The sequence below is a fragment of the Lampetra fluviatilis genome, chromosome 24, assembly GCF_964198595.1.
Source record: "Lampetra fluviatilis chromosome 24, kcLamFluv1.1, whole genome shotgun sequence".
Taxonomy (NCBI): Eukaryota; Metazoa; Chordata; class Hyperoartia; order Petromyzontiformes; family Petromyzontidae; genus Lampetra; species Lampetra fluviatilis.
In genome coordinates this window covers 2,423,606-2,442,428 of record NC_136298.1, presented here as the reverse complement: position 1 = coordinate 2,442,428, position 18,823 = coordinate 2,423,606, and the positions used below count along the sequence as shown (strand labels likewise).

The 18,823-nt window shown below is 45.4% G+C and overlaps 1 protein-coding gene across 1 annotated transcript in view; it reads left to right on the top strand.

The window, feature by feature from the left end:
• The first annotated feature begins 7,976 nt into the window (after nt 1–7,976).
• RNF11 (ring finger protein 11) overlaps nt 7,977–18,823 on the top strand; it is a 37,384-nt gene continuing 26,537 nt past the window's right edge. The window contains exon 1 of the mRNA XM_078867519.1: nt 7,977–8,282. Within this exon, the coding sequence (XP_078723645.1) occupies nt 8,151–8,282 (132 nt within the window). The 5' untranslated portion in view covers nt 7,977–8,150. The remainder of the gene's footprint in view (nt 8,283–18,823) is intronic.

The window sequence follows — 18,823 nt, the reverse complement described above, 5'->3', positions numbered from 1 at the left end:
GCTCTGTTCCGTTCGTCTCGCGTGTAAGCAACTTTGCTTTGTGAGTCTATTCGCTTTGTGCGGTTTTTTTCTTCAGAAAACTTGGGACGCAGTCTCTTGACTTGTTTTCAAATTAGCTGGTGGCCAGAGAGGTTTGTGGCTTTTTGTCGTGTGACTCACGCATGCAAAGATATCGTTCATTCAAGCGTATAAAGTTGCACATTCCAAAGCGTTTTTTAACTCCTGCACCCCCACCGCGCACATCCTCACCGCATGCTGCTAAACACGTGTGACGTGTAATTAATTGCCTATATTTCTGACCGAAAGTTTCGTCGTTTTTCAGCCTTGAAGTCAGGTGCAGCTGAGCGCAACGAAAACACTGCCGCTGGATAAAAGCCTCCCCAAGGCGACGCATTTCCCATTTAACTTCTCGTATAAAAAACACAACTCAGCACATTTGTCTTGTACACTCTTACAATGGAAAACAATTATAGCAGGAGCACTTTTTGCAAATGCTATATTTTTTTATTCAAATGCAAACACTTAGCAAGTAGCTAATAAAGCAGCAAATTATAGGGTGGTTGTGTGGCCAGCATCACACATGTCCATGCATTTGTCTCCATAAAACCTCACCATCAAAAGACAAAGATCCCCCGTATAGCCTTAACAGACTACTAGGCCAAGTACTGTTAGCAGGCACCTATGAAGGCTGGAACGGAACACGAGGGGGTGGGTGGCCAGCACCACGCTTGGCCGCCTTTGTCTCCCGAGCAGCAATGACTTTACACATCGCACTAGTTACTCAATTGAGGCTGAGTAGACATAGAGGAGGCCCAGGACCGGTCACAGAAGTTGGCTGTGAGCGGGAATTGAACTCGGGTCGTCGGGTTCGTAGTGCAGTGTGCTCAACGCTGCACCACCGCTCCCCACAACCTCACCACCGCTCCCCACAACCTCACCACCGCTCCCCACAACCTCACCACCACCATAGCAGGGACCAACCAATCAACGCTGTGTCGACCTAAAGGGTGGATAACTGAAATTAATCACGAGCATCTTTGTGGAAAATATAAATAAAATAAGCAGACAATACCTCTCCTTCACGAAACCATCTCTCCATGTAAACAACTATCACACAACCCATCAGCCGCACGGCTTTCTAGAAGGGCAAACTTTCAGCAGCATTGTTTCAAAACAAGGAAACTATTGACCGGATTCAACAAACAGTGTCTCATCAATGGTCAGGCTTGCTTGTGTCGTGACATTGAATGAGTCACTGTAGCGCGTGCCGCTGGGAGATTGGTAGACAATGGAATTAGGAATATCAGCCCGTTCTACCAGTTGGACCGGTGGGCAAGGCACGGAGCCCTCTAGGGGATCCAGAGGGGTGCGGGGGGCCGGGCTGGGCAGGTTAAAGGCGAGCTCCGACTCACAGTCGGGGCTGCTGCGATCTGGAATGGAACTCGTCGTGCCGCCGTCGTCGTGATCTTCGCCCTCTTCACGCTGTGGGTCTGGCAGCATTTTGGCTGCTCCGACCCGGTGTGTGGTTATCCCCTAAGGCTGTGAAGGCCGGAATAAAATAGAGTACCTCCTACTAGTGTCTGTTAATACTGGTAGGAACCTCCTGGTTACACCAGCCCACAGGGGATGATTGTGTCCGTCGTGCAGGGAGGGGCTTGGTGGGGTGGGGAGGGGTATGGTGGGGAGGGGAGGGGCTTGGTGGGGAGGGGAGGGGCTGGGTAGGGGTGGGAGCCGGGAGGGGTGGAGCTGGGTGGGGAGGGGCTGGTCACCCCGTGGTGCCTTTATAAAACTCCACGTTTAACCTACTCACGCCGGCTTGTGCCCGCCCTCCAAGTCGGGCATATTTGCGGAATACACCACGCCGCCGTTGACCCTGGCCATTGACCGAGCAACCCAACGTTACTACCAGCTCCCTCCGCAGGAATGTGTTTAGCACACTACACTTGCATGAATGATGGTGAACTGCACAACTTACAATCAAGGACACCTTATGTATGAGGTCCCAGTGAGATGGAAAATGATATAATACGTAACTCAATGATAAGCAAGTGAAGAATTACGAACTCGGCGACCCAAGTTTGATTTCCGCACCTCCCATTAACACATTTGGCTACGTACGGAGCGAAAGAAGTTCAACATACATACGTTCTGAAGAATATAAATAACAGGCAAAACATGTCTCCACATATCTGTCTCCACGTATATAAATAAATAAAAAGATTTCGTACAAAGCCCACCACTTGCAAGGCCTTCTGGGAGTGCGTAATATTTGTCTCCATAGTGGTGACTTTGACCTCACCACCATAACAGGCAACCATGCAATGCTTTATCGACCTCGAGAGAGCATAGGTCATGTTCAGATGCCAATTTCCACTAGTGTATGGGAGTAGAGGTTTAACTCAGATTGTGAGTATTAAAGCACAGTGTGTTGAACATAATTGATATTTACATCCATTTGTCAATCCACCATTAAACGAAGGCCTCACGCCGTTTCGGTCATGTGAGGTTGTTTGACCATACTTTAACCACACTGGTCAGTGTGGATTGGTCAAGAGAGTGGAGGGCGTCGGGGACTGGTTCAGAGATCACTCCGCCCACTGATGTTAGCGATGGCCAGGATTCAAACTCAGGATGCTGCCAGGTTCATAGCGCAGTGCGCTTACCACTGCGTCAATGCCCCCCCCCCTCTATGTAAGCGCTTCATGCGACGGACCCAGCTGCACACGGTACTTACAACTCATTGTTGCAAACAGTCGTGAGTCATCACCACTCAACATTTCAGGCTGCCAATTGAGTAATGTGACCTTGCAGTAAATCCAGATGCTCATTAACTGTTACCAGAATATTTCGTCACTGAGCATTGCTTGGTTATTAATTGAGAAAAACAAGCTCACAAGACGGACAAAACAAGAAAGATAATTGGAAAAACTGCACACCTCTGTCTAATATTTTTGCATGGATATCACAGGAAAAATCAACTCCCTCCACGTTTTCCTGTACTTTGCAGGTAAAATTCACACAACAGTAAAAGCTTATGGTATTCTTATGTCGCTTGTTTTTCCCGGACAGGGGTCAGCAACAAAAATAAGAAGCGCCATTTTTTTAAATCAGTAAAAAAAAACACTCAATATTTCAAGACCCTGATCCTTAATAAAACACATTCCTGCGGAGGGAGCTGGTAGGAACGTTGGGTTGCTCAGTTAATGGCCAGGTTCAACGGCGGCGTGGTGTATTCCGCAAATATGGCCGACTGTGAGGGCGGACACAAACCAGCGTGAGTAGGTTAAAAGTTGAGTTTTATAAGGGCACCACGGGGTGACCAGCCCCTCCCCACCCAGCCCCACCCTCCCCACCCAGCCCCTCCCCACCCTCCCCACCCAGCCCCTCCCCACCCTCCCCTCTCCACCCAGCCCCACCCCTCCCATTTTTGTATTCACGACGGACGGACGGACACAATAATCCCCTGTGGGCTGGTGTAACCAGGAGGTTCCTACCAGTATAACGCTACGAAGCAATCCTTAAAAAGCTGCATATGGCTCCGGAGCCACAGGTTGCCGACCCCTGCCCATGGTAAACTGGACTCCCATGATCAGGGGTCGGCAACCAATATATAAAGAAGAGCCATTTTTTTCCGAATTCCTTTAAAAAATATATATATATTTCAACACCCGCAGGTTGTATGTGTTTCCCAATAAAGTAATATCCAACTTTGGATGATATTGGACAATTACACCAGCACACAATGGCCTACTTTTATTCCATTCATGTCACGCGATCTATACCACCCACTCCTGCAATATTAACCAGGGCAGCCTGCAGGAATCGAAACCGCAAACCTCTGCAACAAATGACGAACCAAGTCACCGGTATAACTCTTCTGTTGCTCTTCATTCAATACATTGTGCTGTGGGTTTTCAGGATCAAACAAACCCAAGCATGTATTTCAACAACTTTGTGGGGTTTTTTCCCCCGTGTAACTTAACCAATTCTTTGCAGCAAGGTGTCTCATAAATCAATTTCGTTGGTTGGAAGCCCTGACGTTATGGGCAGGAGCCTTGGGCTGAGTCTGATTTTATCCCGTCTCGTCAGCAACGTGCGTTCTCATAAAATCAATAGGCAATGCCCTCCTCCCATGATCTGATGGGTGCGGAGCAACCACTGTGGGTGTGAAAGTCAATGCACCGGGAGCAGCGTACGTTTGTCTTGTTTATTGAACAAATGCTATTGGGAAAAAACGTGGAAGAAGGTTCAAAGATAAATGGAATGAACTTACTTTCTCTCATACTTTAATTGTTACTGTACTTGTTATATGCTTCTGACCGTTTTCTTGAAATACATTGCTGAATCGGCAAAACATACTCACTTGTACAAGTGATGTAGCAAGCAGTCCGAGTTTCCTTGTGAGCAACATTCAGCATGGCCACGAGCGAACAGCTGTTACTTCACAGGGAAAAAAGTGCTGGGTCGTTTCACTGCTCAGGGTGATTTTGAAGCTGCAAAATGGCAACTGTGAGCAGTCGTCTGGATTACAAACACTCTTAAGAGGCTTTTATTCCATAATTTGTTGGAGACCACATGTAATATTTATGTCAGGGTCAATATTGTCTAATTTAAGTTAGAATATTTATTTCAAATGTTAGTGTCCTATTATTTAATTCGAATTGTGCTATTGAAGATTATATTCAGGAAAATATGGCTATATATGAAATATGACGATAAGCGATATTAAAGGTTCTTCAAAATTGGTGCTTTTTATGTGATAAACTGTACACCACATTCTCTGTTGTGAGGTTCTTTCTTGCATTGCAAACATTTTTTATTCTCAAATTAAGTGTAAAGCCAATGTTGATATGATGTTCTTTTGTATTCACGCGAATCTGAGACCCAGATTTTAAATCAGGATGTCAGTCGTGTTGGCTCAGTACCCTGACTTCTGAGCAACCCGACTATTTCAACTAAGATGTTACAAAAATGATGAATGTGGAAGAAAATCGTATGACCTGGCGAAAACCCCACCATGCTTACAAGGCCATAACAACTCAAAGCTCTGCACATATTCAATGCTGTGAGTAGATCAAATCCATATTTGGACTGAACCCATTATGCAGATTGATCTGACCCAAAATCAATCATGAATCAACATTTGGTCACGATAGCCTATGGATAACAACACGATTTCAGCTTGTAATATGCTGCACAGTATTCGCTCACTCGCGAACAGAATGACTCAAGATGCACGAGCAACTACAAACAAGCAGGAAGGTTGCAGCCATTCGATCTTCTTTCGTAAGCATGATGTAGATGCAGAGCAACAACTACTATATCGCATTCAGGTGATCAAGACAGATAATCGCGTCAGTAGTAGCAGACTGTCGCTGTGTTGTCTCCATCATATTTGTGGATCGGGCATTGCATCGTCATGTGGTGAGCACCATTAATTGTCAGAGCTCTACGGCCCCCTATATATTACGATGTTTGCAGCCATGTCACGAGTGTTTACATTTGGGAGGAAACTGGAACACGTGGAGAAAAGCCACGCGCGCGTGCGTGCATGCAAGGGGGCAACGCTCTATCCCAGAGGTCCCAACCCCGCACAGCAGCAGGAGGTGAGCGGTCAGTCCGCGCGTGGCCCGCCAATTATTTTATCTTCCGTCCGCGCCTCTTTCCCGCACTGCGCACTCGTCTCAGTCACAGTTTTGGTAAGCCCACGAGCTCTAACCCCGAGCCAAAATGAGTAAAAAACAAACGTCGCTGGAAAGCTTCTTTGAAAAGGGGGAAAGACCCAATGATGAACTTCCCACCCCCGCCCGTGAAAAAATTGTCTTCCACGAAACTGGTGCCAACATGGTTGGGGACCGCTGCTCGTCTATCCCATACAGATGGAAGAGATGGGCGTGTACAATGTGCTGTACCACCTCCTGGCGAGCCAGGGTTATGACATCTCGACGCACAGACAGCGGGTCTCGCCGCTAGTGCTGCATTACAATGCCACGTGCATAGCAACTACCGCACCTGGCCCACCGTTGCCTTTGCCCTTGTGCCTGTGACGCTGAACGCGTCTGGGCGAAGCTTTCCGGTGAGGATAGAGGAGGAGGAGGACTTGGCGCACGCCTCACTGCTGCGCGGCCACACACACCCTGCGGATATCGCTGATCCGCTTCCCGTGTTGTTTGTATCTCGGATCTGGCCTCCACTGGGGGTTGGTGGATCACGCGGAGATTCGAGGAAACTCCGTCACTTGCCCGCGGGCGCCGCGGTCGCCATATACCCCCCAGCTTACCGCAGGGTATGGCGGCAGTACGTACAGCCTGGTCCAGATGTTTTGTGACCCCCCCCCCCCCCATTTAATTATCTAAGACATAATTTTTTTTTACGTAAGGTTTATTTACAACAGACATGCATATCCAAAGGAGGATGGGGGGGGGCATGTTAGGGATCAATTAATCGGGGGGTCATAACTCACAAGACATCTGGGCCAACCTGGGTGTAATCGCAATCAGTATCCCTTCTGTTACCGCGTTTGGGCCAACTTGACTCCCACCGCACTCCGTGAGTGTCCTCCGGTCATCAACGGAGTTGGACAAACACCTTCAAACGATACCGTATATTAAGGACCACAGAACTTGGGCAAATTGTTGGCGGCCCTTTAGGGACCGTCCATAAATGACGTCACGCACCTAGGGGGGGGGGGTCAGACATTTGTGACGATGCGTGACGAGGGGGGGGGGGGTGAGAAATGTGACGTCACATCAAAATGCGCAACTTTAAATAAATATAGACAACACGTTCTACTTAATTAAATAGACTTTTTAATAAATGTTTTCTCCTACAACATCAGTGCTGCGCCACATTAAATACGCACTACAATGACAATAGTTTAAATCGATTTGAAGCATGTTTTATATCTATTGGGGGGGGGGGGGCAGAGCTTTGTGACGTCATATTTGAGGGGGGGGTCTGACTTTTTGTGACGCCGTGTGACGAGGTGGGGGGTCAAAAATCGTCCAAAATCGCGTGACGTCATTTATGGACGGCCCCTTACAAACTCGCCCTAGCGTTTCCGAGAAGCAATGCGCACTGGGGTCGTGTTTGTAAATGAAACGCGTTGACGTCGTGCGGTTTACTCTCCAACACAACCCTGTGTTTGCTGAAGTAGTAGTTGACTCATTTGTTCAGGGTGATAAACCGTGGTTCGTTGGTTGTAGGTAAACAACCCAAAAACCTTTATTAGCAATGATTCCAGGTTATAATTATAAAACATAAATAATTATATTGTTGATTGTATATGTTGAATTATTATATAATTGATTTAATATAATTGATTTATAATATATGCATACAATTCAATATGTAATTAGTATTTAATTGCATATCATAATATTTTGTAATAATATCAGTATTATATTTGAATAATTAAATATACTTTAGATTGTATTATTTACCAATAATATAGAATACACAATTATTTAATAATATATAAAAACATATACTTGTTACGTTATCATATACTACTTATAAAATCATATAATGCAACTTCAAATTATTATTTAGTTACATACTATAATAAAATCATTATATAATTATAATTCTATAAATGTAAATTTCGATTTAAAGCTTTCGTGACTGCAGAAATTAATATTCTTGGTTCTTTCGGTAAAGTCACGTAGGAGGGAAATAGTAAAATAATAAAAATAAAACATAATAATTAAGACAGCGTCTTAATGTCTTTTCGACAGCTCTGTTTCTTCACCTGAGGACGGCTGCTTACGTTGTGGGCGAAACGTCGTGAGAATTTTATTATATAATTTTTTATGTTTTATTATTTCCCTTCTATAAATATACTTTATAATAATTATTAATACATCCGGTTCCGCGTGTGTTGTTGTTGTTGCTGCTTGGCTGGACCCGGTTCCGCGTGTGTTGTTGTTGTTGCTTCTCGGCTGGACCCGGTTCCGCGTGTTGTTGTTGTTGTTGCTTCTCGGCTGGACCCGGTTCCGCCCGCTCAGTGTCGCCCGCGCTCCGCCATGGAGTGACGCCTCCTGCTGCTGCTCCCTCCACCACCTCGCTCCGTCTCCTCCTCGCTCGTGAACCTCCCCCCTACCTCCTCCTCCTCCTCAAGTCCTCTCAGCTCCGTCGGGAAGCCTTAATGGATGGGAAACTGCCTGAAATCCAGCTCGCTCGACGATGTCTCGCTGCTGCACGACTCGGACGCCGCTAGCACGGGCGGCGTGGAGGACCGGGAGCAGCTCCGCGACTACGCGGGGCCCCCGCCGCCTTACCGGGTAGGGGCGATCATCCGAGCAGCGGTGATTTTTGCGGCCTAGCCCGCACTCCACGATATACGCGCGCGTGTGTGTGTCTACACGGTGATATATTTCACTCGCGTTGATGAATTAGGGCGAGCAGGCACTTGGGACTCTTTAGTTAAATCCAGCGTGTGTTCAAAGGCGGATCACAACACTCATCCACTCACCCACTACGATCACAACACCGTCAACTTGCTGGTCACAACAACAATAGGCAACACCCGCCCGCTTTACAACCTCCTAAACAGCTGTCTGTGTGTGTGCGAGGTTGTACGCACGGTACATTGTGTCTTTGTTTTGCTGCGCCTTATCGACAAAAAAATGATTTTGGATGAGGCTTCTGACCCGTATAGGAACTTTGTTTAAAAGTAGTATGCACATGTTTGCAGTTAGTGGGTTGATGTTGGTTTATGTGACTTAGACTTCACGTATTTCTAGATTTGAAGCTTTCGTGACTGCAAGGATTCATACTCTTATGTTTTTTCGGTAAAGTCACGTAGGTAAAACATTAAAATTAATAAAAGTAAAATAAAATAAAAATCACGACGTTTCGGAGGCAACACAAGCTTCCGTCTTCAGGTGGAACTGTCACAGCCACGACAGCTGTCTGCTATACGTCTGCTATACGTGTGTTTGTGCGGTGCACTGTACAGCGAGTAAGATTACAGTATTAAGCAAGTTAATGAGTACTGTACGTTTAAGTGTGTGTAATATGTTGTGTGTTGATGTCAAGATTGATGTGTGTCAAGATTGAGATAACTAAGTGATACTTTCACAATATACGGATTAGTACGTATAGTATTCTATTTAATAATTTAAGAAGCATTATTACTTATAATATTATTGGTATTACACGTTTAGCCGTTTTGTGCCAGGTTTATAAAAGATTATAATAAAAATGGTATTACAAAAAGGTATTGCAAGCTATTAGGTGCGTAATATTTACATTATTTCTATTACCTTGGGAAGCCAAGCAGATTCTAAAGGCCTTTTTGAGGAGGATTCTGTTACATTGGGAAATTTAGCCAATTCCATCAATGTCTATTATTATGCTCCGTGCAAGAGAAAACCTTTGTACCTGGAGAAATCTCCACCACGCACAAGAGGCCACAAAAACTCAAGGCTCCGTACAGATAGATTCAATCAACAGATTCAATCCAGTGAGTGGACCAAATTTGACTGTGTACCGAACCCATTGGACCACTGCCATCTCATCTCATAAGGGTGCCATGGTGGTGAGATGTTAACTACCTCGCCTGGTATACGGGAGGTCGTGAGCTCGATCCCAACCCTGACTCCGGTTTTTCCCTCCACGTTTAGGAACGCGTTTAGAGTATGTGGCTGCTTTCCATTTCCACATGATAAGCCACTTAATTGGGCTATCATTTGTGGCCAGGTCGCTTTTGAATAAAAGCTATATAGCTCAATGGGCTTTGCCTGGTAAAAGAAATAAATAAATAGTTGATGGTTTAGTTTTGTGTCTGTGTGTACATAATGAGAAGTCCATTAAACAATAAGAGCTGTTGTGTTTATTGTTTTCTCTTTGATCACGAGAGGTGATTTTTGTTGTATAGTATGTGTATATATTACTGTGCAGGAGTAAACGTGTAACCGAGTGCATCTTGTGGACAAACTGTAGTCTGTTTAACTGTAGTCGTATGTAGCTTCCGTGTACCTCGACACTGGAATTTACTATGCGAGGTCAAGTCTCGAATGTGGAACTTGTTCTGCCACATTCATGTTGACGCAGATATTTTTTCTATCAACTACCTGGTTCTCCAAGCGCCACTGCCTGCGTTTTGGTTCCGGCTGACATCAGTGGCGAATTACGTTTAAACTGATTTGGTATCTGCATTGGTCAGCATGGTGAAGTATGGTCAAACAACCCTTATGGCTGATATGGTGTTGGAGGCCTTCATCCAGCAGCGGATTGAGAAACAGATATAACTTGACGTGTTTAATTATACATGCTTTGTGGCACGAGTCAATTTATCTGCTCGCACGTACTGTATTCTGTCTGTCAGTACTGTAGTTCAGTTACTGCATATAAGTAGATACTTGTCTAGAAGTACTGTATACTTGTCTGTTGAAAATTTAACAATCTTATCCGATTTAAATATTTACATAACATAACAATTGCCTCTCAGAATGACGTTGATTGCATCTGCTTGAACAGTTTATGAAAACACTGGTTGGCAGTTATAACTCTAAGACTGACATGCGTTTCTGGATTTAGCCTTGCCCAAGCGCACCAATAAAACTTTACAATGTGGAAGTTTTCAGAAGAGTTTAGCAGGGGTGTTTGTGTGATAATGACACTAGCAATCAAAACGTAGTCCTTGTCAATGTTCTCCATTGCACAAAACGGTCGTTCATTGCTTCAGCCAATGCCATTTTCTTCGGATAAGTCACTCAGTTTGTACAATGGACTTAAGACAACTTGAAGGCATTTTTGTTGTTGCGCTTGTGACTGAGGAGTTGCGTTAGGATGGCTGGTTAGTGGGCGGGTGGTTCATGTTGACGATAGAACACGAGATTCGAATTCTCAGAACGTTGCCTGTTAAAGACCCCTCTTGTCAAGCCATCGTTTGAATGAGCGATTGTCGATGAAGGGCATGAATCTGCAGTGTTGACTCATGTCATCAGAATTCTGATTGTCCATTTCTAGCGCGAAGACCAATTGCTGCTTGGGGCTCTGTTACTGGGCAAGAACACCGAGTGACTCACGCAGTCTCTGCGCTTTGTTTTTTCGTACATATTAACTTATTCATTCCTTCGTTGGCCACTTACATTGCTTTGTCAGAGCTGATGGCTCCAGGAATGATTCCCAGTTCAGTGCAGGCATTTCATCAGCCTGGCAAGCATACAAGCAAAGCATCTGCACTCTATCGCTATACGAACTCTTACCATAATTTGATAATTGCGAGTCATTTTCAAAATTGGGTTAATACGCCGACGCACAATTGCCTACTCTGGCGAGAGACGTAACGACGTGTTTGAGGGCCACTTTTCGACTGCACTGACAATAAACGCCCCGTGGTGTTTATCAGACAGAGGGTGGGAACGGTGAACCTTCACAGTGCTTTACATTCATTCTCCTACGTCGGTACCGAGGGCTCCAGATCCAACATGGTTTCGCTGGTCTGCTTGGCTGTTTGTAGTATTAGCTAAGAGGCATTTTATCATCATGTGCCTTTGTCTGCTGCCGTTGCTGATGTTAACAGAAGGTGAGCATTAGCCATGAGGTTATCCAGCCAAAGGACTGGATTTTGCTAAAGCAGAGAGAGTCCTCTGATGAATAAACAAAATGTCATCCAGATTAAACCCTTGAGCCAGGCGCAGCAGCAGTGGTAAGGGCAGCTGCCGGTTCATTCCATTAAGTGGTTTGATGCAAATTGCTCGTCAATTTCGGCAATGGTCATGTAATTTTAAGCGGTTGTCAGGGGGGCTGTTTTTGGATGCCTTTGAATTATTAATTCTAAAGCAGACTTGATTCTGCTTTGAAATGACCTGGAGAATGTGATTAATAGCTTTATCCCCTACATCTTTTTTTAGATTTCTCAGTTTTTATTGTATCCCACTTGTACCATCAAAGTAAATGGAATGAAATAGACTAAACATACTTCAGTTTTAAACGTCAGAAGGTCGTCAGTGTCAGAGTGGCCCAGGAAGATGATCCCACAGAACTACTTCCTGGGTCATTTAAAAAGCCCTCTCTTAACCAAGAATAGATGCCATTGTTTCATGTTCTCTGAAAAGTTGTTAACTGCACGTTATCATCATCAGCCAGCTGGTATACTGTATATACTAATCTTTAGCTTCCAGAGCAAGAGTAGGTCAAATTAAGTTAAGTTTATTCGTTGCTTTTTTTTTCTTGTGTCTGTTTATCAGTCACCAGTTGCAGACCGTCGACCCCATTACATGTGAGAGCCTTGTTTCTTGTATTGCAGTTATTTACTTGAATATATTTGTGAAACTAGACATGTTAGCAGGTGGTCAAGACTTATGACAGAGTGGCAGCTAAAAGAGGAAAACACGACTGAGACGATATTCATTGCAGAGATGGAGTGGTGATATCAGCTCATGTGTGGATGCTAGATGGATTGTTGCATCGCAAGACCATGAGAGATGGTTTGCGGAGACTTTCCTCCAGCAGTCGATTGATCATGGCTCCGGATGAGGAATTATTTATTTCGTAAAATATGTTCTTATAGTCATTACATGTGTAGTGAGTCACTTCTGAGACACTATTTTAGGAGGCAACAACGTTTATTCTACAATATCTATCTTACACACTGTTCACACACGGGATAACTAATTACGGGTCAGAGCAGCCAACATTCTGTCTAACCCATGACGCTGGAGTCGAAGACATAGCACCTCTGGTTCCATTCAACCTGTAGACAGCCCTGATTCAGCCTCGGGGCTTCCCTTTTATGCCCCTCAGCGTGAACTGGCTCCACCCTCGGCCACACCCCCTTCTAGAACCTTCCAGGAGGTCCTGGGCCGACCTCCACGTGACACCTGCCTGGCTCCGCCCTTAACCACGCCCCCTCATGGAACCCTCCAGAAGGTCCTGGGCCATGCTTCCCGCATCCTTCACCCCGGCCCATCACGTGCTTTGCCAGCCGGCCGGGGTGACGTGTCCCCACATGCCCCTTTCCACTATCAGCCAGTACCACGCCCCCTAGTGTGGCAGCGGTGGAAACATTTTTTCAGATCCGAATTTGAGGTTTAAGGTTCAAACCTTGATAAACCCTAATAAACCTAATAAATCTTGATTTGAAGCTAAAAAACCTCATGGTTTTATTCGCAATACTCCCAGATCAGTACTATTCCTCCTCTGACGAGTCCGTGTCATCGCCATCGGACATATAACTGCATTCGGCGAACGCCGCATAGTTGCTCTTGAGGTAGACCAACTTCTCCACCGAACTGGGCGCCAAGCTGTTCCTGAGCTTGCTGTGTATGAAGCCCATAGTTGAGAAGTTGCGCTCCGAGGCTGCAGAGGATGTCGCCATCATGAACAGCTTCACGCCGATCTTCTGAAGATTGGGCCAGGCCACGCCGTCAGACTGCCAATTCTGCAAAGGTGTCTTACGTCCCTTGAGCAGCATAATTAATCCAAACCCGCCGGCATCCTTCTCTTGCTGCGCCGAAATGATGTACTCGGAGGAGCTGCATAAAGAGCGCCTCTCGCCTCTCCTCATCAACCGCCATCTCATCGTCGATCTGTGTCTCCAGTAAGATGTTCTCCAGCTCTTTTCGATTAGCCGGGCTCAAGCCCTCTCCAATGAAGCGAGGATCTAACAGATACGCCAGTCCATGGGCCTTTCTGTACATGAACTGAAAGCCACATGCTGCCAACTTGATCAGGTAGTTGATCTTTTCAGTGCTCGTATGACCATCTTCGTGCAGCTTAGCAAACTCAGCAGGGAGGGTGGGAAAATCTGGCAAGACTTCAGAGACTGGTACAGAATCGGATTGATATTTGACAATCAATGCGTCGATGGGCATGAGAATGGCAAGGGACTTGTGCAACAAAGAGACAAAATCGTCGCTCGTAATGATGGTCTTGATTCGCATGCGCTTGGATTTCTGACCTGCCGTCCCCTTGATGAAGTTGCGAGCCGTGACAATGGAATGCAGAATCCTCTCCGATGACAACAGCGTCTCGCAACAGCCTTTGATTGTTCCTCAACGTGTAGGAGCCGGCCGGACCAACGCTCGAACGCCTGCGATCTTCTGTTCGGCCTGCAGCTGTGCCTTGAGAACGTGACTGTTGTTAAACAATTTGACTGTGTCCTTGCACCTCATGATGAACTCAAACAGGTACTCGAACGGATAGTCGATTGGGTATGTGTGTTCTGATTGGCCGGCTTTCCTCGTCTTCGTGGCAGAGATTATGTCGTTGACAAGCAAATGCAGACCATGCGACGTACAGCCTTGGAAATAGAATGGGTGAGCCTTCGAGAGTTGTTCCCACGCATTCTTGTTGGTGAATGTGTTGTCGGTAACCACTCCAGCGAATGTAGTCTTTGGATGGGACGCCATCACACGTTGAAAATCCGAGGCGATCCAGTCAGTGTTGTGGCCCATCTCTGCAGTGGATACTGACTCGAGAAACAACGTTGTGGACGGCGATGTGACCATGTAGTTCACAATCGGATCATTCTTGATGTTTGACCACGCATCACATGTCAGACAAACGGTTTTTTTGTCCAGCTTCATGTCGATGTATGCCCTGTCGAGCAATGGTCCGGCCAGCCTCTTCCTGTTTGACAGTACTGCATCTGGGTGAAAGGCCTTCACAGAAATCACCAGGTTCTCTTCCTCGACCCGCTGGAACGACGTGCCCGAGACGAAGTAATGCATTGCTATGGCCTGCTCGAACTTCTCCTTCGCTCGCTTATCGAGCTTGGGTATTAGGTAATCTTTGATCGATCCTTGCTTCATCGATGAAGCATTCGATGTAGATGGAGTTGAGCTGCCGCTTGCCTTCGATGGCTTCGCCCGCTTCTTGTTCGACGCATACCACTCGGGACGATCATCTATCTCGGTGCCATTCATTGCCCTCCAAAAAGCGGCGCATGCATTCAGGTGCCTCATCGCCTGCTCACTCTTCTTGTGATGGTTGAATATGGTGTGACAATGTTTGCAGACGGCACTCTTAAACTTGTGCGGTCCTGGATCATCGGTGAAGTAGTGCCAAAACTAGCCCATCGAGCATCCTCTGGGCTTCCCTCTCTGCCAGCAGCCAGCACCACGCACCCTAGCGACCCACTGCGTGGAATTACATGCTGTGCTTTATGCTACACCCATATTTCCTTATTCTATTGTCCCCAGTGCTACGCGCCGTAGTGATCCATTCTATGTCACTACACATGTGCAATGGAGAGATGGATTATGGTATTCAGAATGTATGTAAATGAGATGTGATTGATACCTTTAGGCTATTGGTAAGAACAAGACAGAGAAAATGAAAAATAATACATTTCTTAATCAAAGTATGATTCTCATTGCGATTATGGTGGTGGGGCAGATTCATTGTTATAAATATCCCAGATTCTTCTTAAATAGCTGAGCAGACTCAAAGTCCAGTTCAAATCGCTCTGATGTGGGAATTGTGAAACTTCCAAGTCGCCCAGCAATAACCTGGGGCACCACGGTGGCAAGGTCGTGGGTTCGATCGTGACCCTGATGCCTGTATATTTGGAGTTTTCATGTTTTCCCCATGGTCGCGAGGATTTTCTCCTGGTCCTCTGGTTTTTCCTTCATGTGCTTAGAGTATTTATCTGCTATAGATTTTCACATGATACGCCACTTTGTTGAGCTATCATTTGTGGCCAGGTTGCTTCTGTAAAAGAGCTGTATAGCTCAATGGGCCTTTCCTGGTAAAATAAGAAATAGTTTAACTTTCGTCAAGAAATGATGATGATGAACTGCATGGTAGTGGTAGACTATCCGTTCAGGTGCTCACGAACAGCTATTACGGCTATAAGGGGGATCTTTGTCTTTTTTCAGTGAAATTGCATTGTGGAGGAGAGTTCAAAATATAACTGGGTCATTTATCGTCATACAGGCCATACAGAGCAACTGTTTTGAAAATATTTTGGCGTAAGGATTATGATGATACGTGTACACTGATTAAACATGAGCTTACAGGCGTAGCGTGCAGAGTTTGCTGTACCCCGTGCAATGAGCAGGAAGTCTGACTGCATTTTTTTGTTACAATAGTGAACACCTGCAGAGGAAATTGTGTGCGAGAGAGTCAGTTTTGAAGCTGCCTGCTGTAACCTTGACTGATCAAGAATGGCTTTGTTTGTGCTGTCAGGAGACAGAAATTGGTGGATGCCACCAACGTTTCCAGTCAAGCTGTCCAGTTTTATTTTGCAACTAAATGTTGCCCAGCAATTTATTATGCCGCGAATCTACGTTTAGTAGAATGACATGACATGTGTTAAGAATGCACGTGTGTAATAGATATTGTGTTGCTCCTTTCTCAATGTGTTTTTTTTTCAATTGCAGTACATTACTGGCAACCGATGACCAAATCACCCAGAATGCGTCCAGTCTCGTCAGATATCGAAAGCTAAGAAGGATTAATCCTGGATAGTGATTGAATGGGTGACCAGCGTGCATAATAGGTGTTTAAGTTTCTGCGGGGCTATATGGTGGGCAGTAGAGTGCAGTGCTGCAAAACTGATTGTTGTACTGTATTATACACCGATATCTGTGCTCTTTGCCTTCACTAGCTTGCACCATCCTGCATGGTGAAGTATGGTAAAATATCTCACCACCTGCATGGGGTAAGGATGCCATCATCTACCAGTGAATTTTTATTTTATTCTGCCTTTTAAACTAATGACAATGCATTTTAACAGTGCTATAGACATCTTGGCACAGCAATGTTTGTTTCGTTTTGCAACTCACAACGGAGCCACGCATGCTTGTTGGGAATGGGCTAGAATCACGTGTCTTTCCCAGTGCCCTTCTCAAGGTCCAATCTTACCAAAGTCTCAACGTCATCCTTATAGCTGTGATGCTGTGTGGTTCATCTCATGCCCATTTGCTGAGTAAGCTCTCAGAACCCATCCTCAGCAAATTAACTTAGAAAGGACATCGAAAATACGTTTCAGCTTTTCTTTTGTGCAATCGTCACCGATCATGAAAATTGCCACAGTTGTAAACCTGGTTTCATAAAGGGTAGTTACTTTTCAGCTTTCGGTCAATCCACTGCTGGATGGAGGCCTCCCCACTCCTCTTAGTCATCGTTGTTGTTTGACCATAGTTCACCACGCTGGACCAGCGCCGGTTGGTGAAGAGCGTCCCAGAGCCATTTTTAGATTTCACGTGCCCCACTGATGTTAACCATCCCTGGGAGTCGAGCCGAGGTTGTCCGGTTCATATTGCAGTGCGTTAATCACTACGCCGCCACTCCATTCAAGGGTGGTTACCTACCCAAAGATCTCCATGGTGCTGGTTAAGGGCTCTGACTTCACATTTATTCATCGATTGGCTGAAAATAAATTTCTGCGCTTAACAATTTATGTAATGACGACTTGTGCGGATGGAATGATTAATTTTGCATGCGTTATGTAAAGTATATGGCATGAATGCGATTGACTCGCCAATACATGTAATACAGATGAGGCAGACAAACCAGATGAAAATGATTAATTTCTGCATCGAACTTGGATCCAGAAGGTTGTGAGGGAAGGGTTGAATCTTTAAATGACTTGTTCTGACAGACATTTTTTTTGCCCTCTGAGCCAATTGGTTATTTTTTCAGATTTATATTTTTTACTCGTTCAATAACACCTGCACCATTTTCCCCATCACAGCTTCTTCTCCCCATTGGTGAAAATAAAAACATGTGTAATTAATATTTGTACTTAGCCTGTAGATAGGGAGCTTCTCATTTGTACATCTATATATATAAAATCGCAAATTAGTCTGTCTGTCTGTGTGTGTGTCTGTGTGTCGCCGGACCATACGCAGTTTCATTGGAAGCGGTTGCCCCTGGCAACGGGTAGCGACGCATTCGCTGCCGGGTGGACGCCATTTTTAATTCCCGTTAAAAATATGCGCACGCATTTGTGGTATAAACTCGATATACCCAGCGTTGCCCGGGGGGAAAATACATTTAAAATCTTATGAAAACTTTCAAACATTACATACCAATGAAAAAACAACTGTGTAATTACTTTTAAACCCGACGTGCCAAGAATCGATTCTCTGACTCGCGCAAAGGAATTGAAGGTTGTAGATTCCTTTACATTCGGACGATTCCCGTTTACTATAAGTTGCTTAAAGTCGATATAAACTGCTACGAACGGGAAATATCCGGCGTTGACCGGGGCAAAAATGTAATTAAAAACTCCTGAAAAAATAAAAAAACAATGAAAATGAAACTCTATCATTCAAAATGTAAACCCCCAACATGCCAGGAATCGATTCTTTGAATCGCACAAAGGACTAATCGAAGGTTGTTAATTACTTTAGGATCGCGCTTCCTGTTTAATATAAGTTGCTTATAGAGTTGATATAAACTGCTACGAATGGGAAATATCCGGCGTTGACTGGGGCAAAAATATAATGGTGAGGGCGGTTGTGAGTGGCGATTGTGAGTGGTGATTAGTGAGTGGTGAGGGGAGGTTGAGTGGTGACGGTGAGTGGTGAGTGGTGAGGGTGAGTGGTGATTGGTGAGCGTGTCATTGGTGAGGATGAGTGGTGAGGGAGAGTGGTGAGGGTGAATGGTGAGGGTGAGTGGTGAGGGTGAGTGTTGAGGGTGAGTGGTGAGTGGTGATTGGTGAGCGTGTCATTGCTGAGGATGAGTGGTGAGGGAGAGTGGTGAGGGTGAATGGTGAGGGTGAGTGGTGAGTGGTGAGGGTGAGTGTTGAGGGTGAGTGGTGAGTGGTCATTGGTGAGGGTGTGATTGGTGAGGATGAGTGGTGAGGGACAGTGGTGAGGGAGAGTGGTGAGGGTGAATGGTGAGGGTGAGTGGTGAGTGGTGA